Below are 25,918 nucleotides of genomic sequence, written 5' to 3'. Positions count from 1 at the left end.
TTACTCATGGTTTCTTCTTACTCATGGTCTCTACTCATGGTTTCTATTTACTCATGGTTTCTTCTTACTCATGGTCTCTACTCATGGTTTCTATTTACTCATGGTTTCTACTCATGGTTTCTCCTTACTCATGGTTTGTAAATCCTCTGGATTTAAAGGCAGGAACCTTTCCCAGGTGTCAGGTTGAGCTCTGCCTTCCCATCCATGTTTGACCTCGCGCTCACAGGATTTTGAGAGCTCAGAATTCCTCCAAGGAATGACCCATTGGTTTTTTTTTCCCCCCTCATCCTTTCCCACCTTTCCCCACTTCCCAGGACCTACAACCTGACCTTCCTTCACCCCTACTACCGGCCGGACGAGGCGGAGGAGAACCCCTTCATCTGCTCCTCGCACCGCGAGAACGGCATGCAGCGGTGCTCCAACATTCCCAGCAGGAAGGAATCCAAGGTGGAGTGCACCCTGAGCATGGATTCCTACAGCCCCAGCCTGGCCAGCCCCGAGCCCAGCAGGAATTCCTGCATCAACTGGAACCAGTACTACAACGTCTGCATGGCCGGGGACCTCAACCCCCACAACGGCGCCATCAACTTCGACAACATCGGATACGCCTGGATTGCTATTTTCCAGGTAGGGTTCTCCCAAAAATGGGGATTTCTCCTGTTTTCTTGGGGGTTTTTTTGGTTTGGTTTGGGGTTTTGGGGTTTTTTTGTTCTTTTGGGGTTTTTTGTGAGGTTTTTGTTTGTTTGGGTGGGGTTTTTTGGTTTTTGGGAGTTTTTTTGTTGGTTTAGTTTGGGTTTTTGGGGGTTTTTGTTTGTTTTTTTGGGGTTTTTTTTGCTGGTTTGTTTGGTTGGTTGGTTTTTATTTGGGGGTTTTTTGTGGATTTTTTCTTTGGATTTTTTGGGGGTTTTTTTGTGTTTTTGATTGGTTGGTTTTTTATTTTGAGGGTTTTTTTGTTTGTTTTTTGTCTTTTTGTTGTGTTTTTGTGTTTCATTGGTTATTTTTTTTATTTTGAGGTTTTTTTATTGGGTTTTTTGTTTGGGTTTTTTGTTTGGGTTTTTTTGGGGCATTTTTTGTTTGTTTTGTTTCTGTTTGTTTGGGGTTTTTTTGCTTTGGGTTTGTTTGTTTTTGGGGTTTTTTGTTTGGTTTGGGGTTTTTTTTGGTTGGTTTCCCAGTTTTGGGTTTGTCATTTTTTGGGCTTGGGAAGCTTTTGGTAAATGCGGCAGAAGAGGAAGGAATTTGCTCTGCCCTGAATGAAACTGCAAATACAGAAATGAGGAATAAATGAAACAGGCAATAAATGGTGCAAGAGAGCACTTGGAGAGAAGAAAGTTTTGAAATCATTTTAAAAGAGGGAAAAGAACCTCTTGAGGCAGCAAAACTCATGGCAAGTTCCACCTCTAAAATCAGATAAATCCCAGGGATTTTTGGGAGCAGGATCTTTATTGTTGGAGCATCAGGAAACTGCAAGGGGTGTGGAGGTTTTCAAGCAAGATTTAAATTTGTGCTAAAACGAAGGAATGCCATGGCTTAGGCTTGGTTTTAAATCCCAGGGTGAGCCTGGTGAGCGTGGAATGCTGGAAGTGGGAAAAATCCGTTCTGGGCAGAATTCCTGAGAGGAAATTCTTCCCCCCTGGGAATTTCAGTCCCTTTTGAGGCACCAAAGCGCTTCTCACTCAGACTGGGGGAGATTTTACAGGTGATAAAACTCTTGTAACTGAAGGATTTTCCAAGCATTTGTGGCTGTGGGGCATTGGAGAGCTCACGTCCAGGGGCTGTGGGTTCCCAGGGCTGCCCCAGCTGGAAGATCCCGGTGTTTTCCATGTTTTAACGGGAACTGCCTGCCGTTAAAGCATTTCTCTGGCTCTGGCTGGATGCCCTGGTTGATTCAGTCCCCCTGAAGTGGAGGTGACATCTGTTCCTAGAGCAGAATTCCCCTTTTAGATTCATTAACGAAGGAATAATTACTCATCCAGAGCTCTGCGTTCCATTGGATGGATTTCCTCCCATTCCATCTTATCCCGTGGATTTCCTGACTTCTGGCTTTCTCCTGGGAGTTGCAAAGTGGGGAATGTTTGTTCTGAGCATCTTCCCAGCTCTGCTGCTCCTCCTGGATCACAGAGCTGCTGCCAGAACCAAATCCAGAGGGGTTCAGGCAGATCCCGCTGGGATCTGAATCCCAATTTTCCCATTGGGAAAATGCTTTGGAGCCAGTGAGGAAGAGAGGAGCTGCTGGCTACTAGTGAGTGCTGGATAAAGGGAAGAGGGGATTCTCCTCTTCCTGCTCTTTGATGGACCTGAGGGATGATCCCAGGAGATCCCACCTGGTTCCTCTTTGCAGGGAAAGGACACTGAGGAGGAGCAGGAGCTTCTCCAGAGGGGTCCTGCTGCCTTTTCCCTTCCCGAGCCGTTTTCCAGGCTGCAGGTGCTCATTCCATCCCAGCATTTGGTTTCCTCGTCCTTCAAAGGCTCAGTTTAACTTCAGGAAGGACCCCCAGCCGCAGGAGAGGTTTCAGCCGATCCCTTTGGGCAGAACAATGTCTGGCAAAGTCGGATCTCGTGTCCTCAGATGGTTTTGGCAGCTGCTGGGAGGTCGATGATTGGTTTTAGCTCTGCTCAATCCATCCGAAGTCTCCAGAGGATTTCCAGCCAAAAACTCTTCTCCTGTGTTTATTCCTGTTGGAAGTCAGGGCTCATTTTTAGGAGCTGGGAATGATTTAATTCCAGGTAAAGAGGCAGCAAGGTGCCGGCTCAACCTGGGTGTGGGAAGAGGAAATCATCAGTGCAGGAGGTGAGGTGCTAAATCCAAACAATTGCTGGAAGCGGGGAACATTGAGCAAATAAATCCATGGAATTGTGCTCTCATTCCTCTTAATAGCTGGAGCTGGACAGGACCAGGTCAGCAGTTGGATGAGGGCTCCGAGGAAGCAGTGCAGAAAAGTCCAGCTGATGGATTTAGGAACTCGGGAGCTCCCCTGGGGATCGGTGTTGAATTATTGGGATGAGACAGCTGGGCCCATTGTGCCGAGCCGTTATTCTGCAGGATAATGAATCCGTGGCACTTTGCAGGAGTTCTGGCTGGCAGATCTCCAGCGGGAATCGTGGCAAGCTCAGGTGGCTGCTGGGCAGAGCTTCCCTTCAGGATTTATCCCAAATGAGCCGGGAATCTTGGGTTGTTCAGCCTGGGAAGGAGGGGGCTCTGGGGTGAGCTCCCAGGAACTGCCAGGAAAAGAGAGGAGAGACTTCTGGAAAAGGTCTGGAGTGCCAGGAGAAGGGGGAGCAGCTTCCCACTGCCGGAGGGCAGGGGTGGATGGGATAATGAGAAGGAATGGGAGGATGGTGAGGCCCTGGCAGAGGTTTCCTCATCCCTGGAAGTGTCCAAGGCCAGGTTGGAGCAATCTGGGATGCTGGAAGGTGGCCCTGCCCACACTGGATGGGCTTCAAGGTCCCTTCCAGCCCAACTCATTCCATGATTCCATGATCTGACGTGGTTTAGGAGCTGCTGGGAGGGAGGGGGATGGAATGAGCCCTACGGGGATGATCCAGAAGGAACTTTCCAAGTGCAGGCAGTGCCCAGGAGTTTCCAAGGGCACAGTTTGACACCGTTCAGACCACGAATAAACCAATCCAAAAGCAGGGAAAAGCAGAGTTGGCAGAAAAGTCTGGAGATTCCCACTCCAGAACATCCAACAAACGCTGCCCCAAGGATGGGTGAGCTCTTCCAGCTGCCAGAACTGAGATTTTTTTTTTAAAAAAAAATTTCTTTCCATGGGAGTGACCCTGAACTTCCCAGAGCTGGGACAGACCACAGCAGGAAAACAGGGAAAAAAGGGAAAACAGGGAAAACAGGGAAATGCGTTGTCGACCTTCCTAGGAGAAGTCAGAGATGGGAGAACCTGGTGCAAATTAAAAAAAAAAATTAAAAACAATCAAGGGGATGGCTGCATCCCCGAGTGCTGTAAAAGATGATAATTCCTTATGTAATCCTGAAAATGATTTGTGTTTTGCTTCCCCTCATTTGTTGTGCGAGAGGCTAATTCGTGTCTGTGTTTGTTACAAAGGCACGTTCTGTGGCAAATTAGGTGAACTAATTAGCTTATTACAGACAAAATGAAAGGAGATGGAACCTAAATTAACTGTGAGGTTTGGCATGATATGAAGATCCCTTTATTGCACATGAATTCCAGCCCCAACAATCCGAGCAGTAATTACAGGTATTGTTGTCACGCGGCCGATGATGAATTACCCACCTCGACAAAGCCCAATTTAATTGGAATTACTGACAAGTCCCAGCGGAGCAACCAAAACCTTCCCCACCTCCCTGACTCGGGGTGGCCAGGCCTGAGCGCAGAAATCCTGATAAAACACAAAGGGATTGGGAAGCTGGAAGTTTGGGAAGAAGAGATATTTAAGCCGCTTTGCAAAGCGGAGGAACTTTGAGTGGATAATTTCACGCAGGATTTGGAGGAAAGCAAGACCTGTACTCGCACTTTACTCCAGGGGTGACACTTCTGGCAAAAGCTGAAGGAAAAGGCGATCCCAGCCAGATCCAAGAGGATCCCGTTGGCTCCAGAGGTGCTGTTAATCCCCTTTCTTGCTGCACCCTCTGCTCTCCCACTTCCAGGAGTGCTGCAGATTCTGGGCAAGAGCCAAAAAGCTGGAACAGAAGGAAAAGGTCTGAGGATTCCAGCTGTGCCCAAAGTCATTGTGGGGCTGTGTTTTCAGGAGCTGTCACACTGGGTGCCTGTGTTTTCATGGTGCCCATGATTTCAGCGTTGGTTGAGCAGAGAAATTTGGGATTTGGGACCAAAAGGACATTTTTATTTTTTTTCCTCCAGTAGTTCAGCCTTTAAATTAGAGATCTGTGTCAACAACGCTTCTCTGTGCTGAATTTGGCAAGAAAAGAGTTTGGAGCTTTTCATTCCCACTGCTTGGAGATGATGCTTTGTCACTCAACTCGAATCTGTTTTGGATCACCGAAAATATTTCCCTGGAAATGACGGGGTTGGAGCTCTGTTGCTGTTGCTTTTTTTAATTTGGTCAGCCAAATAAACAGCACTTGCTGCATTTGAAGAGCTCTCAGGCTGAATACCCCAGCTAAAAATATCCAGGCCTTTTCAAGCGGCTCGGAGATTGCTTCCAAGAGGGAGTTGTTGCCTTTGGAAAAATCTTCGTTTTGAAGGTTGTGAGGAATTGTCTCGTGTAGGGCAGGGCAGAGAGGCCACACTGATGCCAGGAGTGCTCCCATGACCTCTGGGGGTGTTGGATGGAATTAAAACCTCCTCTAGATGAAGTTTGGAGTTCCAAACCTCAGGAGTTTTGGGAGTTTCATCCAACCTCAATCATGGATTCGTGTTTGGAGTAGGAGGAGGGGTCCTGCAGCAGGCCCTGGCCTGAAGTGGAGCCCAGCCAGGAGAGCAAAAAGCTGCTGGCTTTGAGGAGCATCAACAACTGATCCAAGGAATGGCTGGAGCTGTGTCAGGGAGGTTGAGGTTGGATTTTTGGGAAAAGCTCTTCCTCCAGAGGGTGCTGGGCACTGGAACAGCTCCCCAGGGAATGGTCCCAGCCTCGAGGCTGCCAGAGCTCCAGGAGCCTTTCGACACCCAGGGATGCCCAGGGTGGGATTGTTGGGGTGTCAGGGTTGAGCTCTGCTCCTTCCAGAAGGATATTCCAGAAGTCTGGATATTCCAGAAGTCCACAATTCTCACAGGGAAATCTCACTTTGCTTTGATTGCCCCAAATCTTCCCCATGGTCCTTTCCCTGAGCCGAAGGCGCAGCTCCTTCATCCGGATTTCCCAGCCTGTGCGCCCTGATCCTCCCGGATATGATTTGGAATAAGATGGAAAATCCCCTCAGCTGGAAGCAAAGATCTCAGCCTGGCTTTGCTTCTCTTTCCCTGGTGGCAAACCCATCATCTCCCAGCTTGGCTCCACCAGAAATCTGGGATTTGGGAGGCTCTCTGTGCTGATGGTGCTGCAGTGGATCAGTTAAATCCCTTCCCCTTTCCAAGGATCCTTTACACAAACCATGGAGACACGGGATTGTTATCCCAGCAAACCAAACCTTGGGAATATCAGCTGGGACCATGGAGACACAGGATCGTTATCCCAGCAAACCAAACCTTGGGAATATCAGCTGGGACCATGGAGACACAGGATCGTTATCCCAGCAAACCAAACCTTGGGAATATCAGCTGGGACCAGGGAGACACGGGACCGTTATCCCAGCAAACCAAACCTTGGGAATACGGGCTGGGATGGGGTTTGTTGGAGCAGCAGTTGAGTGAAATCAGGGAGGTTTTGAGGGCCTTGCATCGTTCACTGTGAAACAACAACAACTCACCTTTGGAGCCAAGCTGGGATTTGATCCCAGAGCTACAACTCCACGAGGTTTTGGGTGACAAACAACAGCATCAGTGACGTGTCTGGCTTTACCCCACACTTTATTTCCCACTTTGCTTCTCTAAATCCGCCAGCACTGCCCAGGGACAGCGTTTTTGGGGACAGATTTGACAGGTCAGGAGCCCACGACATGGAAAGAAGCACAATTTCCTTTTTTTTTAAAAAGGAAATTGAATTTTTAATTTTATATTTTAAAAGGCCCTTTTTTAGGGCCACTTCTCAGAGCAGATCCCTGCTTTGCAAGGTTGGGTTTATCAAGAGATGACAAACCGAGCAAGGCCTCGAAGTGAAAGGAGAAGCATCTGTTCAAAGGATGTTACTCAATGTAATAAACCTGTTTTTCTGGCCACAGAGGTTCCTTAACGAGATGTTTCGGGAGGAAATAATTAAAATGGTGACGTTGGGCTTCAAAAATAGGGATTTGATTTTCTGCCAAGCTCTCTCTGCCTGCAGAATATTCCCTGGAATATTCACTGGGCTTGGGAGCCAAATCCATGTTGCCTAAGAGGGTGGAATTCAGGGAAGAGGCTTTCAGAAAAGGAGGCTGAAGGCCTTAGAAAACTTCCTGAGGCTATCAGGGTAATTAATACCCCTCACAATTTATAGCACTGGATCCTATCTCGATAAGTTGGATGAAAATAAATTATCAAAAATCCTCACAGCAGGGCCAGGGGAATGAGGAGATAAAAAGTAAATGACCCCAAACACTCACGGCCACCCTCAGAGTTGCTGTTGGGTTTGGGATAATTGATTTGGATGCAGATAATTCCCATTTTTTTTTCCCCCAAAGGACTCAATTTAGGCCGAAGAAAAAGTGGCTGAGCGCAAATTAGAGGTGTCAGTCAAGATGAAGACTTCAAATGTGGCTTTCTCTGGTTTTCCAGAGCATCTCCTGCCTCAGCCAGGCTCTGAGCTCAGCCAGCAGCTGCAATCCTGGAATCAGAAGGAATTTCTGGTTGCCAGAGCTGTATTTTATCAGGATTTTAATAAGGGAGAGATGCTGATTTTGGGTCCGTGCTCAGGGAGGCTGTCACTGCAAATGAAGTTTGTTCAAGTAATCAGAGCAGGGGAATCTTGCCACGAGACAGCTCCGGGCTGGAGTTTTGTGTGCTCTGCACTGGGTTCTGATCTTCCCAGCCTGCGATTTTCCAGCTTTCCCTCGATTGATTGGTGGCACCTCGAGGTGGGTTGGGAGCTGCGGCTCTGGCACCAGCCCTTGCTGCTTTCTAGCCAGGAACTCAGCCCTTGACTAATTGAAGTTGGAGTTTGAACGAGGTTTTTTCTCCCTCGGATGATTCTTTTTGCTCTTTGTTATCTGACACCGTGGCAAAAAAAAACCTCCTGCTCTCCAGTCGGCTGCAGCCAAGAGCTTGCAAAAATTTTGGCAGAGCTCAGAGAAAAGAGGGTTTATGATGAAAACTTCTCGACACAATAAAAGAAGTCGCTCTGTGCAACCTCTGAAGTGACCCCAGAAAAAGCAATGTAAACCTGCTGCCTCCCTGGGAGCACTGAGGAGGTCTGAGTTAATTGCCAGCATCTTTAATCTCCATTTCCCTCGTGATTTTCACTCTGGAGTTTTAGATTGACTCTGATTAGCTTGCCTAGAAGATCTGATTCTGTCCTCAATTACTCTCCTATAAATCAGACGAGCATCTTTATTACAGCTGATGAAATTACTGTGGCGTGAGCAGAGCAGGGGGGGATCACAGTCAGTGAAGACCTAAAGAAATGAAATCTGATTGGGGTTTATCCTCTCTCATCCTGTGAGTGAGGAGCTCAGGGAGTGCTCAAGCTGAGGATCAGTGAAATCCAAACCTGGCTGAGGGAGTTTTCTGTTAAATTCTTGAGGTGGGGAGAGAGAGAATTGGACAAAACTGAGAGATTTACTGGTGTTAATGGGAGAGAAACGATTTATCCCAACCCTGGGGAAGGGGTAAAGAACTGGAGGAGCAGAGAAGGACCTGAGCATCACCCAGGAGCCGAGTGGGGTGAGAGAACACCTCTGTGCTCCTGGCAAGGCAAAAACCTTTTCCTCAGGTGTGGAGAATGAGCAGCACCTCCACCAAACCCTGCCAATCATGGAATCCTCCAGCTCTGGCCCTGCAGCCGCTGATTTCCCTGTGCCTTGCACGATGCTTTCCCACCACAGCAGAGTCAGGAGCGAGTTCTCAGCCTCTTATCTCGCTGATAAATAATTGTGGGATGCGTCGGTGGGAGGCTTTGAACGGGAGCCTTTGGAGAGGGCTGTGTGTGAACAAGCGGGGCTTGAGCTGGGTTTAATTACTGAGAAGGGATTGTTTAATTACTGAGAAGGGATTGCTGGGATTGGGAAGCACGAGGAAGGTGCTCCAGGGCTTTGGGAGATGTCGCTGGAGGGCTTGGAGGGGCAGTTAAGTGGATTAATCAGGGTGGGAATGAAGAGAGTTTGAGAAAGTCGTTTCTCCTCGGTGGAATAAGCAAAGCAGTGCTGAGGAAACATTCCTGGGAGAGCTGCTGGTGTTCCCTCTGGCTCCATGGAATGCCACAGGGGTTTGGGCTGGGAAAAAGCCCATCCAGGGATGCCTTCCACCTCTCCAGGCTGCTCCAAGCCCATCCAGCCTGGCCGGGAACACTTCCAGGGATGGGGCAGCCACGAGTCCAGCCGGTCTGAGGAGAAATGGGTGGGATCAAAGCGTGCAGGTGCCTTGGTTTGGGATCCAGAACCAGTTAAAAGCCTTAACTGGGGGCTTAGAAAGCAGCTGTGGGCAAGTTCTGGTGCTCTGGCCCCCATTTCCACCAGGGCCTTGCTGGGGGTGTGCGGGGAGCTCTTGGATCAGGGAAAAATGACCTTGGAAAGTCCTCAGGAGTGCTGGAAATCCAGCGGGAATGAGGCTGGAAGAAGCCCAGCCCTTGCAGGAGGCTGTGCATGTGCTGTCCTGCATTTCCCCAGAGCTCCAGGGATTAAAAACGCCGCAGGATGTCTGGGAGCCGCCTCTTTTCCAGGAGAGCTGCTGCTGCTCCCGGAGCCTGGCAGGCCAGCATTGTCCCTCCTGCGTCCCTCTGCTTCACAGTAACACAAATCCTAATTACACCTGGAGTATCTGGAGAGCTGGATGAGCATTTTCACCCTCCAGAGGAGGAAGGGGGGAGTGTTGGTTGGTTCTTGTGGGAAACGCTGCCTCTCGTGCAACAAAAATATCCCTCCAAGGGTTGTTGGCCTTCGGAGTAGGCCGGAGCCCTCAGGTGACTCCTTTGTTTTTATTTTTAGGTCTGTGTTTAATGGTTTTATCCATTCCATCTGAGGATGGAAATCCAAATCCAGCCTGGAGCTGCACCCCATATTCTTGGGGTCCCTGGGCTGGTTTTTCATCCCTCAGTGGGAATGGCTGGAGGAGCTCCTGAGCATCCCGAGGGAAGGAAGGGAGGGAGGGGAGCTGGGCAGCACAGAGGGAATCATTCCTGGGTCAGAGGCAGGGATTTGGTGTCACCTTGTGTCACCTCCTGACCTCGGCTGTGCACAGGGGACCTGCCCCTAAAGGACTTTGTTCTCTGTAAATGAGCTCAGGGAGAGGCAGGAAAGGACAGGAGGGGTTTGATTGCTCGGCTGTTCCTCACGGATGAACACCCAGGGCAGCTTAACCCCTTCCCACTCCGTGGGAATAGCAGCACCACAGGGAAAAACAGGGATAAAAACCTGCCAGGGATTGATCCCTGGGGTTAACCATGAGAACTCTCTGGGGTTTTGTTAAAGCCACTTGTGGCAGGACATGTTTTAAGAGCAGAGGTTTTAAGCTGGCAGAGGGCAGGGTTAGAGGGGATTTTGGGGAGAAATTCTTCCCTCTGAGGGTGGGGAGAGACTGGAATGAAATTCCCAGAGAAGCTGTGGCTGCTCCAGCCCTGGAAGTGTCCAAGGCCAGGCTGGATGGGGTTTGGAGCCCCATGAGATCACAGAAGGTGTCAGGGGTGGGATGGATGGGCTTCAAGGTCATTTCCAACCTGCAGCACCGAGGAATTCTGGATTCTGGGAAGCAGAGCTGTGCTGAGTGCTGGCAGATCCGCGAGGCTGGGATGTGGAACAGCTGAGGGGTGTGAGGAGGAGCGGCAGGGGTGGCAGCGGTTTGTAGAAGCAGCCGACGTGTCAGACCTGACACGGGGAAGCAGCTGCAGAGACACATTTCCCAAATTCTCTCCTCCCTGGCAGATGAGGTTGGTTGGTTTTAGCTGTGCTGCCTCCTCACTCAGCGAGGGTGAACCTCCATGAGCCTCCACACGGGAAGAAGCTTGGAAGACTGGCTGGGAAAAACATCAGCGTTTTGAATTTAGGGTGAGAAATCCCAAAGAGGCAGCGCTTCCCTTCCAGCAGCCCCGAGCTGCTCTGCGGGTTCTGCTTGTGTGAACGCGTGGTCACGTCCTGGAGATCCTTATCCAGGAGTTTCCTTCTGTTCCTTGAGTAAAAAAAAACCCCAGGGAATTTGTGGATTCATGCCTGACTTCCCTGCAAGGTTTAATTCACTGCCTCGGGAGCGATGGGGGTGTGGATCAGCTTTTGGGGACACGGCAGGCAGAAAATCCCCTCCAGCCACCAGCTCTGAGAGTTCTCTTCCCGCTGCAACTCCTTCCCTGCAAACCTGGTGAAAATCAGGAACGAGGCCACGAAAACTGGGGGCAGGAGCAGCTGTGGGGTTTGCCAAGACCTGCCAGGCTCAGGTGAGGTGGTGAGCAGGGGATGTCACTGGGAGCGAGTTCACGCAGGAGCTGGGATTCTGATGGGAATTGGAATTCCAGGATGGAATTTCAGCTCTAGTAGCAAGCCAAGCGTTGGAAGTTTGGGGTGTTTTATTTAAATAAAAAGTGTAAATTACGTGGTAGAGCTCGCTTTGCTCTGCACACAGCCTGGGTGGTGTTAATTAAACCCTCAGCTGCTTTTTTTAGTGGAAGGAAGGCTGAGAAAACGAGCCTTAAATCAAGTCTACATTTAATTAAAGCCTCTCTTCCATTCAGATGCTCTCCCACTATGATAGTGGTGGTGCTGTTGGAATGCTGAGCCAGGAGGAATCACAAGGAAATTGGCTTTGCAGAAACAAAATGAAGTTAAAAATACGGGAATTTTCTGGGTTACATTACAAAACCAGCAGCTTTAGGTAAAACTCCAGATCTCTGCAGAGAAATTGGGGTTTTTTTGGAGATTATAATCCCTCCTTGGAATTTCTTCGCCTCAGAGCCAGTGTTTCAGGTGGTTTATTTGAATGTTTCATGGTTTTGATTGTACCAGATTGCTGTAGGAACCTCAGGCCAGTCCTTCCTTCTCTCCCAAACCAACTGGGAACGGAGCTCTGGATGGATCCCAAGAGTTTCTGTGGAGTGACCAGTCCCTGGCACTACGGGAAAATCGATATTTAATAACTTTTTGGGTGACTTTTGTCCTCACACTCTGTTTCTCTGTCTCCCTGCAGGTGATAACCCTGGAAGGATGGGTGGACATCATGTATTACGTGATGGATGCACACTCTTTTTACAATTTTATATATTTTATATTGCTTATCATAGTAAGTACGACTTGGCAGATATTCCTTTTCCCTGGGGGGGTGAAGTTGTTCCCTGTTTTTTTCCACAGGGAAGAGCCAGGCAGGATCCAGGGCTTTTCCTCCCTCTTCCTCTTCCAACTCTTGGTCTTTTCACCTGGATGTGCCTGTGCCAAAAAATCCAAACTTTTCCTCCTTTAACCCCCTCAATGAGCCAGAGGGAGCCTCATTTCTTGGGAGAGCCCTCAAACCTTTGAATTTCACCTGGAACCCTTTAAATAATGATTCTCATTGCATCAGTCCAGCTGTCTGAGATCTCACATTCCTAAAAACAAAATATCACCCCCTGGAGCTGCTGGGGGGTGGCTCCAGAAGCTGCCACATCTCCACAAGGTTCTGGTTTTCCAAAGGGTGCAACCTCCTCCAGGAAGTGGAAAAGTGAAATATTTAAGGCAGGAGGGGAAGGCACAGTGAAGATTTCAGGCAGGACATGGGATGGAGGTGTTTAAAAAGTGCTTTTGTGACTGGACAGTCCTTACAGGTAACCCTGTCCTTGTCAGGCTGGGTTTGGAGGCCTTGGGAAGTCAAACCAGCTCCCACCAGCAGTGGGAAAACCTGGATCAGAGCAGGGTGAGAGTGCCCTGGAGCAGTCAGGGATTTCTGAGCTGTAGCAATGGCCATGAGCAGAGATTCACGCTCCACTCCCCTGAGCTGCTCTCTCCAAGTGGATCCATGTGGAAAAGCCAGAAGGTGACTCCTGGCCAAGTCAGCTGGAGCTGGGAAAGGCGCCTTCGCTGCTCCTCTGGCAGTGTCCAGGCCGATATTCCACTCTGGAGAGCAGCACCACAAACCATCTCCCCACAGCTTCCCTGGGGATCCACCAGACAATTCCAGATTCGACCCACCCGTGCCCAGGGGTGCCCTGAGGTCACTCCCTTCTCAGCCCTCAGGGCACCAATTCCCTGCTGGGAATATTTGACATTTCCCTTTGGCTGATTTAGGAACCCAGGGCGTGAAAAATCCCTTTGTGGGCTCCACAGCTGAGGGGAGGACGCAGCTTTAGGCCACGTCACATTCTTGTCCTTGGGACTTTGAGAACTTGGTGCCAGCCAAGAACACATCAGCTCACCCAGACACTGAATCAGCCCCTCAGGAGCACCCACGTCCCACAGACGATTTTCTGTGTCAGGGACTCACAGGAGCACAAGGTCACAGACCTGTGGGCCCTGACTCTACCCCCAAAATGATTTCACACTCTTTTGGGCTGTGAAATGATTGAAGAAGAGAAGAGGATGCTTCAAACCAGCACAAATTGGACATCTTTCCCTGCAGGCTGGCCAAATTTCAGGATAGAATTCTTCACTGAAAGAGTGATTGGGCACTGGAATCATCTGCCCAGGGAGGGTGGAGCCAGCTGGACGGGTTTAACAAAGCTTAGATGTGGTTAATGATGGTTTGGTTAATGAGGAGGTGTTGGGCCATAGGCTGGACTCAGTGATCTCAAAGACATTTTCCAGCCTGGTTTATTCTGTGATTCTGTGGAATGGTCAAGGGTGGAAGAGTCCTTTAAGAGTGATTGGGAATCATCTGCCCAGGGATGGGGTGGAGTCACCATCCTTGGATGGAAAACACAAGCCCTGGAAGGGTTTAACAAAGCCAGGACGTGGTGCTCAGTGCCATGGTTTGGTTGATGAGGAGGTGTTGGGCCATAGGCTGGACTCGATGATTTCAAAGGTCAGATTTTCCGGCCTGGTTCATTCTGGGATTCTGTGAAGGCCAAAGCAGCGCCGTGCTGGGGACTGTGTGTGTTTCCTACACCTGTGCTAGTGGTGAACAGCATGGCTTGGAGGGGAGGAGAGGGGAGAGGGCTGCCGCTGAAATAATTGATCGTGGTTCACAGCAAATTGAGCAGCTCCGTTGACAGCACATTTGGCAAGCAGAGCCAGGGATTTGGCGCATTTGGAAACCCCAGGATTGCCGAGTGCATGGCAGCGAGGATCTTCCCTCTCTCCATGCAATCCCTGCTGACTCCTTTCCCTGTTTTCTCCCCAGGTTGGCTCCTTCTTCATGATTAACCTGTGCCTGGTGGTGATCGCGACCCAATTTTCGGAGACCAAGCAGCGGGAGAACCAGCTGATGCAGGAGCAGCGGGCGCGCTACCTGTCCAACGACAGCACCATCGCCAGCTTCTCGGAGCCGGGCAGCTGCTACGAGGAGCTGCTCAAGTACATCTGCCACATCTTCAGGAAGGTGAAGCGGAGGACGATCCGCCTCTACAACAACTGGCAGAGCAAACGCCGCAAAAAAGTCAACCCCAACAGCGGCAGCGGCGGGCAGAGCCAGCGGAGCAGGAGGAGAATCACCTCCATCCACCACCTGATCCACCACCACCACCACCACCACCACCACCACTACCACATCAGCAACGGGAGCCCGCGGGGGCCTCGGGCCAACCCCGAGATCTGCGAGCTGGAGCTGCAGGTGATGAAGCCGGGCCGGCAGCTGATGCTTCCCCCTCCCGCATCGCCCAGGCCGCAGGGCCCGGCGGCTCCTCGCGCCGACGCCGAGGCCGTGCACAGCGTCTACCACGCCGACTGCCACGTGGAGGGGCCCCCCGGGGGCTGCAAGGGCACCGGGGCCACCACGGGCAGCAAGGCGGCCGGGCTGGGCACCCACGGCAGCATGAACTACCCCACCATCCTGCCCTCCCCCAGCGGCAAGGGCGGCTCCGCGCCCCTTCCCAAAGGGAAGAAGAACGGGAATTCTCCGGTGGCCGTGGTGAACAGCCCGGGGAGTTTGGGGCTGGATTCGTACGGGAAGCTGCAGCAGCTGGTGGGAGAGCATGGTAAGGGCAGCCAAGCTGGGTTTTTTTTGTTTAGGATAACTGGGAGAAGGGTAATGGTTTTAATGGTACCTGTGGGGTGCTGGGGGTTGGGGTAGTTGTGAGTGTGCTGGAGACAGAGGTGGGACAGGTAAATCCTTGGATTTCCTGTGGTGGATGGTCCAGGCCTCTGCTGGAGGCCTCTTTGCCATGGTTACAGAATCAGGATTTGAGCTCTGGTGTGCTGTGTGATACCCTGGAGGCGCTCCCACTCTTCCCACCCAAACCCAGGACTCTGCAGCCCCTGGGATTACACCTCCAATGAATTCTGGGGCTGCCAGCTCCAGCAGAGAACTCCCAGGGGCTGGGAGATGCTGCCTTGAAAAGGATGAGCAGGTGGAATCTGCGGGAGAAGCGTGAGATAAAACAAACTCAGACATTCAAAACAGGCAGGCACTGAAGGAACTCGAACCAGACACCTCCAGTTCTGCTCTGATGGGCCCTGGAGCCTCTGAATTTCTTTTTGGCAAGGAAGAGCAGCAAATTCAGTGCTCAGAGGACATGTGGAGGGCAGGACAGGAGCAGAGCTGCACACCTCAAGCTTTTCCTGTGTGCAGAAGAAATGTGGGGCTGAGTTTTCCTGCAGATTTGGGGCTCCATTCAATCTGGGGGAGCATTTTGGGGAACTGTTGAGTGCCTCTGTCCCATCCTCTCTGCACAGATCCAGCCACCCCAGCAGAGCCAGTGAGGTTTTATCTCCCCTCACATATAAATCACCCACTGGAGCAGTGATTACACGCAACACTTGGATTTCTATTTTATAAAATGGTTTTTTCCCAGTCCTCGTGGCTGGAGCTAAAAGCTGCAAAATACTCTTAAGCCCTCCAACAGTGAAAAGTCACAAAGATCCTTCTATTTTTTAATCTCTTTAAGCCAAACTCGTCATTTGTTGTTTTTTTTTTCAATGCCTGTGTTTTCCAAAACTGTTTATTTGCGTCTGCATGGACACAAATATTTACCCTGGTGATGGATGTGTTGAAAAAATACCAATCCTGGCTTGGGGGGGGATCACAGGAAAGCTGGCTCGACAGAGGGGTTGGGTGGCTTGCCTTTGTTAATTTTTGTTGTTTTTAAGGACCACACAAAAGGGTAAAAGTGGATTTGTTTATAGAAACCGCCTCGGGCAGACGCTTCCGAACGCTTGGGAGCTTGGCACGGGGGGCAAGGTTACTGCCAACAGTTCTGTTGTTCAGCAAGGACTTTAGATAAATCACTGCTTCATCCTCAGCTCTGCAAATTAATGAAGGGTTTTAGGAGAATGCGTTTTTACCTTGAGATAAAAACACAGGCTCTGCAGAAGGCTGGAAATGGGAAAGAAAGGAGCAGGAGAGCTGTTGAAGTCAGAGTTTGGACGCTCCTGCTTGCTGCTGGGGTCCTTTTTAGGAGAAGAAAGGCCCAAATCTCAGTCCCAACTGTGACATCCCGAGCCAATTCAGTGATTTAGGAGATTTTCCCGTAGCCTGGGGTGGTTCTTTGAAAGCTGGGATTAGATTGAGTTGTCATTAATAATGCAATTACAGTGTCCTCTTTCCACAGAGGGATTTCAGCCCAGAGGATGCCAAAACGCTTTAAACAAATCTCCTGGAATTGTTCTGTCTCTTCCAGAAGTGTGCTCACAGCTGGGAAGGGCTGGAAGGTGGGGAGAGGCTGCTCATCCATCCCCTGAGAGAAACAGGCTGGGCAGGGACTCGGGGCAGAGCTGGAGACCCTGTGAGACCCCCAGCTCTTCCCTCCCATGGATCTGGCTCTTTCCAGGCCCTTCTTCCCGTTCAGCCGCTCCTGCAGGGCTGAGTCAGGGTCTGTTCTGCACCAGGAGTGCTGGATGTGACTTCCAGGCTTTGGGATGACCTTTAAGCGCTGGGGTGGAGCTCTGCCAGGCACAGCCCCCAGTTCCCATTTCTCCATCCCCAAAGCTCAGCAAAGGAGCCCTGAGGAAGAATCCCAAGCTCTCCCTCAGCCTCTCTGGGGGAACAAAGAGCCTTTAATTCTCTCTCTCCTCTCCCAAGTCAACAAGCAGAGCGTGTTCAGTGCAAGGAGCACAGAAGTGATAATTGAGAGCTTTAAGGAGCATTAACAGGCCGGGCTCTCCCAGCCCCAGCTGGAGGCGAGGTTGGTGTCTGCTGGGAAGGATGCAGTGGTGGGAGAGAGCATTCTCCTGCCTCCTTTGTTGTGGATTTGAAGAGCTCCGAGTACAGCCTGTTCCCCGTGTTCCCGTGCCCTGCAATGCTGGAGGTTATTTTAGCAGGCAGCCAAGGAGACTCTGGTATTTTGAAGACATCTGCGGCGCCAGGGCTTTTCATATCATTTTTAACACTTTGATAGCATTAAAAGCCAGCTGGCAAACCCCCCTCCCTGTGCTGCTCCCGGGGCTGGGCTGAGCCTTCGCTCCTTGGCTCAGTCCTGAGCAGGAACACCGCGCAAGGGGCAAAACATTCCCGATCCTGGCGGTGGCTTTGACGCAATGCCCAGGAGCCAGGCCTGACCTCCACGGCCGTTCTGGAGGCCGCTGTGATATCCCTGTGACATTCAGGCAAGGAAAACGTGCTTTGACTCTTGTCACATCCCAGTTTTCCAGCGGAGGGATGCGTTGGCTTGGTTTGGTGCCGTGGCTGGAATCAGCATTCCTGCTGGGCGAGCTCCAGGCTCCAGGGCTCAGAGCCAGGAGCAGACGCTGCTTTTAGCCTGGGCTCTCCAAATGGATCCTAGTGGTCGCCACCCCACCTCCAGACTGGGACCCCGTGGATGTGGCACATCTGGCTTGATGGTGCTGGGTTTTAATGGGTTTGGTGAGCTTAGAGGTTTTTTTCCATGGTTCTGTGAGAGGGGAAAATTGTCCCTTTGCATTACACCCCTGAATCTCAAGGAGCTGATGCTTAAGAGGAATTCTGTGGGAAGGATCCCGTGCTCCCAGTAATGTGCTCTTGCTGGAGGATTTTCCTGCCATTAATATCTGGTTCCTAAATATGAGGAAACTTAAGGATTGGATTCCTAAAGATGAGGAAATAAAATCTGGGTGCCGTTCCACCCAAATCATCCCAGTTGCTCTCGTCCCTGTCCTCCCCTTCCCTGGCTCCAGGACAACCAGCGTTCCTCCTCACACCACAAAACGTGTGCTTGATTTCAGAACCCAGTGAATTCACCTGAGCTTTATTAAAGGCTGAAGGAGACTGAGGGGACTCTGTGGCTCTCTGAGCTGTGATCTGTGGTCTGCAGCCACCTTTGGTCCCTTGTCCCTCTCCCTCCTTGTTAGGAACTAAATGGCAGAGGTGGATAAATTGGATGGAGCAGCTTGATAGCGCTGAGAGATCGTTAATGACGGGAGCCTGCCCAGGGATAATTGGGAATGATGGACAGGGAGGGATGGGCTGGTCACTCCTCCCTCAGCCTGGCAACACAACATGAGGCCCACACTCCATGGAGAGCCCATGGGTGGGAAAAGGGACCAAGATGGGAAAACGAGCAAAAGCAGAGCTGGTTGGAAGGATAGATGGATGGAAGGTTTTTTTGAGGTCTGGAGAATAATTCTGGTGAGGAGCACTCGTGGGGGCTCAGCCTGGAGCAAAGGAGGCTCAGGGGGTACCTTCTGGCCCTGCACAAGTCCCTGGTGGGAGCAGACAGCCGGGGAGGTCAGGATCTGCTCCCAGGGAGCATCAGGACAAGGGGGAATGACCTCACATTGGCATATGGTGGCACTCGGTGGCTCTTGGTGCATGGTGGCTTTTGGTGCACAATGTCTCCTGAGATGCAGAAGCTCATGGTGGCTCTCGGTGCATGGTGGCTCTCAGAGGTGCCTCGTGGTGGCTCTCAGCGGTGGCTCTCAGTCTCTCTGTGTCTCTTGGTGTGTCTTGGCATCTCTTGGTGTCTGGTGGCTCTCAGCAGTGTCTCTTGGTGTCTCTTGGTGGCTTTCGGTGGCTCTCGGTGTCTCTTGGCGTCTCTCAGTGGTGTCTCTCAGTGTCTCAGTGTTGTGGCGTCTCTCAGTGGTGTCTCTTGGTGTCTCGGTGTCTCAGTGGCTCTCGGTGGCTCTCGGTGGCTCTCAGTGGCTCTCGGTGGCTCTCGGTGTCTCTCAGTGGTGTCTCTCGGTGTCTCTCAGTGGTGTCTCTCGGTGTCTCTCAGTGGTGTCTCTCAGTGTCTCTTGGTGGCTCTCGGTGTCTCTTGGTGTCTCTCGGTGTCTCTCGGTGGCTCTCGGTGGCTCTCGGTGGCTCTCGGTGTCTCGGTGGCTCACAGTGCCCTTGTCCCCGCAGGTCTCCACCGCACACCCAGCCGTCTGTCGGGGCTGAGCGCGGCCGGGGCTCTGCCCAGCGCTGCTGGCCCACGGCTGAGCTGTGAGCTGCAGGACTGTCCCTTCTGTGCCAGCCTCCTGGACGACCCCGAGTTCGCCCTCAGCGACTCCGACAGCAACGGCGACTCCGACAGCAACGGCGTCTACGAGTTCACACAGGACCTGCGGCACGGGGACCACCGGGACCAGCTCCAGCAGCAGCGGGGCAGGAGGAGGAGGAAGAAGAAGAAAGCCAAGGAGAGGAACAAGGTGATCAAGCTGTGGAAGGCGTTCGGCACCAAACTCAAGAGGATCGTGGAGAGCAAATACTTCAACCGCGGGATCATGATCGCCATCCTCATCAACACCCTCAGCATGGGCATCGAGTACCACGAGCAGGTGAGTGACCTCAGCGGGTCCCCGGGGTTCGGGTGCTCCTGGAGGGGGGGCTTGGGGCGACTCCCAAGCGGTGTCAGGAGGAACGAGGATTTTCCTTGTTGGAAATGGGGCTGAAGATGATCCCGTGAGGAGCAGGAGAAGCCTTTGGGGTGTGGGACTCCTGGAAGTGCTGCTGGGGCGTGCCAAGCTGAAATGTGTGTGTTGGATGTGTCTGCTCAGAGCCTGGCTGCTCCTTGGCCGGGAATTATTGGTATAAAGAGGAATTTTTGTGACGGAAATACTTTTGGTCTGATGGTTGTGCTGGAGATAACCCAGGCAGAAATTTCTTCTTTGATCTGAACCTTCAAATAAGACTTAAACTATCAGGCGATACTAAAAGCAACAAAGAAGAAGAAATTAGAGTGTCCCTGAAGGCTCCAAATGCTTTAATTTGCTCTCAGAGGGTGTGAGTAGGATTTTATTGGAGTGTTTGGAGGGAGGGAAGAGGAATGGTGCCATTCTTCCCAGTGCTGGGATGGCGGTGCTGGAGCTGAGGACAGTTTGGGAGCGGAGGGGCTGTGCCATGGGCCAGGGAGATGAGATGTGGGAGCATCTCCACTTGGTCACCCTGGCAAAGTTCTGTTCTTCTGGGCTTTTCCTTCTTGGAAAAAATGGGGATTTTCCACTCTTTTCTCAAGGTGTGCTCGGGAACTTCTCGTGTCACCTCTGTGTCAGGCGCAGGAAACGCATCCCAACGAGGCCAGGATCTGTTTTTCTGGGATCAAAGGCTCCCCCAAAACCTTCCCTGCAGGGTCATGACCAGGTCAGGGTTATTTTTAAAGCTGCTCCTCCTCTCTTCCATGGTCTGTCCGATTGGGAATGGGGAGGGAAGGCAGAGCCACCCAAAGGCAGGACAAGAGGCTCTGCAGCATTTCCCAGGATTAAGCACTGCTCAGGACCATGACAAACCACCCTCCAGAGTGCTGCTGCTTCATTTTCTCTCCACTCCTGCGCTTTAACTCCCCCCTATTTTAGGCTGAGACTTATTTTCTTCCCAAAAAAAAAAAAAAACAAAAACCCCAGGACTCAGCTAAAACAACCTCAGCCGTGCAATGCCAAATCAGAATTACAGCCAAGTGTCCAAATCCAGCAGGGATTGAGCTGTCCCTGTCAGCTCCCTGTCGAATCCTGCTTCGTTGTTCCACAAGAAGTTCTAAAATTGGGAAATACACCTTGTCAGTGCCTTCTGAATAGGCCATTCATCCCTCATTTCTGCATGGATACTCTTTTGTCAGGCGGATACAGCTTTGTCAGCCCTTGGATTTTGCCGTGATGGGAGCTGGGGGAAAACCTGAGGCAGTCAGCAGGGAGAAAATCCAGGGATCACATGGAGTGTGTCCCCAATCAGTCCCATAAAGGCGAATTGGGATAATTACAGCCTTGCTGCTAACAAAGGAGAGCTGTAGCTGGCTGCCTTTTATTGGATTTTACCTTGTAAAAGCTTGGCTTTAGGGCATCTCAAAGCCAATGGCAATAAAGATTCCGAAGCTTTTTTGGCTGCAGAGCGGCGGATTCCTGCCAGCTCTGCTCGCAGGCACTGCCCAATAAAAAAAAAAAGGGGGAGGAATTTGGAAGTGAGACCTGGAAAAGTTTTTCCACGTGCCTGGGACGCTGGGATAATGAGGCGTGGAGTGTCACAGCCCAACTTGGTGACACCTCACCCAAGCCCTCTGCTCCCAGCGGTGTCCCAGGGGCTGAGGCACGGTCCAAATCCAAGAAAAAATGGCTCTGGGCTCCCAGATTTGGAGCAAAAAATTGTGGGCAAATTGGGGGTGATTTGGGAGCCCCCCTCGTGCGAGAATTGGCTGCAAGGCTCGGGGTGGGGAGCAGGAGGAGGTGTCTGGGCACGGTGACCCAGAGACACTGTGTGCTGCTGGGGTGGACAGGAGGAAGAACGGCTCCATTTGGGATCCTGACAGGAAAAACACAGTGGGGTCACAGTTTTCTGGATGCTGCCCAGCACCTGCTCCCAGAGTATTCCAGGTGGGAAGTTCTGAGCCTCTCCAGGCTGTAACCAGCTGTGGCTGTTGCCATTGTCATCTTCTCCATCCTCCCAAATCCAGAGGCTGTTCCCCAAGTTAAAAGGGTTTAGGAGCTGCTCTGTGTTTTCCTTGCTCCCACCAAGTTGTTCCATGTTATTCCAAGCAGTTTTTAGGGAATCCAGGGAGGCCTGTGCTCTGTGCCTGTCGGTGGCAGCATGGGAAAGGCTCTGCTGGGCCCTGAATCCCTGCAAAACACAACCACAGAATCCTGGAATGGTTTGGAATTTTAAGGTTCATCCAGTTCTACCACCTTGCCACGGGCAGGGACACCTTCCACAATCCCAGGATGCTCCAAGCCCTGTCCAACTTGGCCTTGGACACTTCCAGGGATGGGACATCCACAACTTTTCTAGGAACCTGTCCCACCAACCCTTCCCACTGCTTATTCAGAGTGAAACATCTTCAGCAGCTTCTCTGCTCTTGACTTTGAGCACGTTTTTTAGGCCATTGTCTGGTTGGATCAAACTGCAAACAAACCAGAGCAGCAGCCCCAGGGAAGCCCATCCCAAACCTCCCTGTCCATAGGGAAATGCCCAATCCCTTTATATAAAATTTATTCATGGCTTCTTGCTTTGTTTATTTTCCCAACTTTCTCCGTAGGCACCGGTGGCTTTGCAGGTAGACGGACACAGAAAACAGATTTTTATTGGAGCTGATGGGAGCTCCAGTGATCAGAGCTGTGTGTGTGGGAAGGGTGAGGGGAATGGAGCCGTGGGGAGGGAGATGGAGCTGGGCTGGTCCTGCTGGGATCGCTCCCCTCGTGCTGGGACCGGCAGAGCTCTGCAGAGAAGTCTCACGGAGCCCTCTTGAGGCAGTGGAGCATCATTGTCCAGCTTTTGTGGATGAGGGAATCGTGGTTGGAAGGTGCCAGGCTGGAGGCAAAACCCCACCGGGCTTCTGGGACATCTTTGGGATCACAGAACTTCCCGGGTTAGGAGGGACCCACAGGGATCATCCAGCCCTGCACAGACGCCCCAACAATCCCAGCGGTGTCCAAAGGCTCCTGCAGCTCTGGCAGCCTCGGGGCAGTGCCCAGCACCCTCTGGGGAAGAAATCCCTGAAATCCAACCTGACCCTGCTGTGAGACATCCCATTTCCTGGATCTTGTCCCTTCTCAGGGAGCAGAGATCGGCAGGAGCTGAGCTTGTGCTGCCTCCAGACAAAGAGAGCCCTGTCCACTTCCAAGGCCCCTCGGGACTTCAGTCTGTGTTTTTATGGGAATGTGAAATTCCCACCAGTTTCCTCTTGGCTCAATGGCACCACCACCCCCTCTTCGTGCACGGAGCTTGGGTCATGGAATCATGAAATGGTTTGGGTTGGAAGGGACTTGAAACATCATCATAGTCATCATCATCATCATCAACCTCATCATCATCATCATCAACCTCATCTTCATCTTCTTCATCATCTTCATCATCTTCATCATCATCAACCTCATCTTCATCTTCTTCATCATCTTCATCATCTTCATCTTCTTCATCATCATCATCTCATTCCTCCCAGCCACAGGACCTTCCACTGCCCCTGGTTTCTCCAAGCTTCATCCAGCCTGGCCTTGAACATTTCCAGGGATCCAGGAGCAGCCACAGCTCCTCTGGGAATCTGTGCCAGGGCCTGCCCACCCTCCCAGGGGAGAATCTCTTCCTAACCCATATTCCAAACCATTGTTCCATGTCATTCCCTGGAGAAGATCCTGTCCCGTGGCCATGACAGCCCCTGGGGAAGGTGAGGAGATGCCAGAAGTGCTCTGCAGAGCTGACCCTGCTTTTCTCACACCCTCCATTCCCATGGGTGGCAGGAGATCCGGGCAGCTGCTGAAGGAAAGCGTTTCCTTGGCATTCCAGGCGTTAGGAGCAGTCGGATCCTGCCTGGCACATCCACCTGGGAAGTGGCCAGGAATTCAGATCTTCCAGGGTGCTGTTCATTAGCAGCAGCACAGCTTGGATTTCAAAGGTTAATTGCCTGCCGTGGAGTCCCTGGGTCGGATTTTTTCCCCCTCCTGTGCTGCATTTCTTTATTTATTTACTTTTATTCATTATTTTATGAATCCTGCCGTCCCCGGCACCACGAGCGCTCCCACGGACGAGGAGAGCCAAGTGCAAAGAGGGAGGCCACCCTTGCATCAATCTGCCAGGCAATTTCAGAACATTGGACGAGTTCTTGTCCTGCCTTCATTGCAGCTGACAACCCTTCAGAGGCTCTGAGAACGTGCCACAGCACTGCAGCACTGAGCAGCAAAGGCATCACCTTTGGGATGGGTGGGCTGGCATTTCTGCCACAGGGATCCTATTCCAGGACGTTCCCGAGCTCCTCTCTGCCGCACAAAACCTTTTTGCCCCAGAGCCGGCGTCGCTGAGCGCTCCGAGGAAATAATCACTGCTCCTTCAGCCTGCCTCGATTCCCAGCTCCAGGATTATCCAGGAGAAGGACAGAGCCCTCTGTTTGCCCATGAGAGGTGCTGCTGTTATCCCTGCAGAGGGAAATGATCCACGAGCCCCCACTCGGCTTCCCAGAAGAATTCGCTGAAGGAGCTGTTGATACTTGTAATGATTCCACATAAAAGGCTCCATTTACATCAAATGGCACTAGAAACGTTATTTTATATTCTCTCTTCAGCACAGAAGTACAAATTAGTATTTGTTCCGAGCTATTGCTGTTCAAAGAGCTTTTAATTGCTTTTCTGATCCCTCATCCGTGGCGTGTTTCATCGGGAGCAGCTGCCTTTGGAGCAGCTTGGACCTTGAGGGGCACCCAGTGGTCCGTGGCTTGTCAGAGTCAGAGGAGTGTTGGTTTTGAGTAGAACATTTTATTATTCTGGAGTAAAAGTCATTCTGTGTGATTGAAGGTAGCGCTCGCTTCAGCAGTGACGTCCTGTTTTAGCGTCTGCCAATTTTGCCTTGAAAAATTGGTTTGGCATGGAAAGCTCAGCAGTTACTCAGAAAGCAGAGCAGAATTTTTCAGCAGTGTTTGAAGCAAATTGCTGAAATTCCTTTTGAGTTGTGAGTCAATAAAATATTACCCTGAGCTGCGATTCACGCTTTCAGCTGGCAAAACTTGTTCTCTCTTCCAGATTTTTTTGCAGGATCCAATTTTAAGGACACACACACTGGCAGGATTTGAGGAAAACTGATTCCCCCAGCCCAGGCTGGGATGTGAAAATTCAGCTCAGTGTTTGTGGTTGTTGTACAAATGGTGTGAGACTCATCCTGCCCCCAGGAGGGCTCTGGTTTGTGTTTGGGCTGTGCCAGCTGCATTCCAAGCTCTCCCTTCCCTGCTCCCTCCCCAAGGTCCCAGCAGTGAGAGGACAGCTCTCTCCAGGCTGGAGCAGTGGAGAACACAGCAGTGATGGAAATCCAGCTTTTTCCACAACTTGTGGGTAACCTGAGCTCTGTTATCCTCAGGGAAGGGCTTTTCCCAGGGAACTTTGGGAAGAAAGGGATGTTTTCCATCTTTTGTGCCCCAAGATGTTTCCATGGCACATCCACGCCCTCTTTTTGCCAGGTCAGCACCAGGTTGGGGATCCCCCCTGATCAGAGCCAGCAGCAGCTCCCAGATGGAGATTTCCACCTGGAAGGTGTCATTCCCACCTCAGAGGGAATCAGGGATCAGAGGCAGGATAGTAGGAACTGGAGACAGGGAAAATCCAGGTGTCCTGGCTCACTGTTGGATCATTGTCACGGATAAATCATGTCCTTCCACACCGAGCCTCCTCTCTCCCCCTTTTCTCCAATTTAAGGGCTCCTCCCCTGCCGTGTTTTCCTTCTCTTGGGATATTTCTTTTTACTATATAAGGGAAAGAGATCCCAGAGATCCTTCCATTCCTTGGAGCAGACAGGAGCAGCACCTCAGCAGGGCAGGGCTGAGGTCAGAACTCACCCCAGTGCTGACACCCCGGGCAGAGGCAGAGCGCCGGGGGCTGTCAGCCGGAGCTGCTTCCTCTGGCTGTGCTCATTAGCCATGGGAATATCCCGATTTTCCCTGTGGAACTGCAGGAATATTTCCCGCTGCCTGCACTGCTTCCTGCCAGGAGTTGTTCTCTCTGGTGAGGGCTGGGATGTAAATCCCGGGCAGGTGATGGTGACATCTCTGCTGCCTGGGATGTGCTCGGTCCCACAGCGTGCAGAACCGCCCCAGATGGGTTTTTTTCCCAGCTGGATCCATCCCCAGTGCCCCAATCCCACTCCCAAGCCCCAGGGAGCAGCTGGAGGCTGCAGCTGGCAGGTAAAATAAACCCAGCAGGATCTGGCTCCCAGAAGGAGAGCAGAGTGCTCCTGGCAGCTCATTCCCTCTGGAATGTGTGGAAATCCCAGGCAGGCGCTGGTGCAGGGCCAGAGGCTCCGGTGTGCCCCAGGCAGGGCAGGGCCGGCACCATGGGCAGCTCTGTGCAGAGGGACATGGC

General features: G+C 51.6%; 1 protein-coding gene across 2 annotated transcripts in view; it reads left to right on the top strand.

Annotated features, from left to right (window-relative positions):
• The window catches only part of CACNA1H (calcium voltage-gated channel subunit alpha1 H), a 105,765-nt gene that overhangs the window by 15,481 nt on the left and 64,366 nt on the right, over window positions 1–25,918 (top strand). For both annotated transcript variants that reach the window (XM_033517936.1, XM_033517935.1), the window contains exons 5-8: window positions 315–627; window positions 11,832–11,924; window positions 13,953–14,745; window positions 19,023–19,438. In XM_033517936.1, coding sequence (XP_033373827.1) covers window positions 315–627; window positions 11,832–11,924; window positions 13,953–14,745; window positions 19,023–19,438 — 1,615 coding nt within the window. The remainder of the gene's footprint in view (window positions 1–314; window positions 628–11,831; window positions 11,925–13,952; window positions 14,746–19,022; window positions 19,439–25,918) is intronic.

This window comes from Parus major, chromosome 14 (assembly GCF_001522545.3).
Source record: "Parus major isolate Abel chromosome 14, Parus_major1.1, whole genome shotgun sequence".
In the NCBI taxonomy this organism is placed as follows: domain Eukaryota; kingdom Metazoa; phylum Chordata; class Aves; order Passeriformes; family Paridae; genus Parus; species Parus major.
This window is presented reverse-complemented; position numbering and strand designations above follow the sequence as displayed.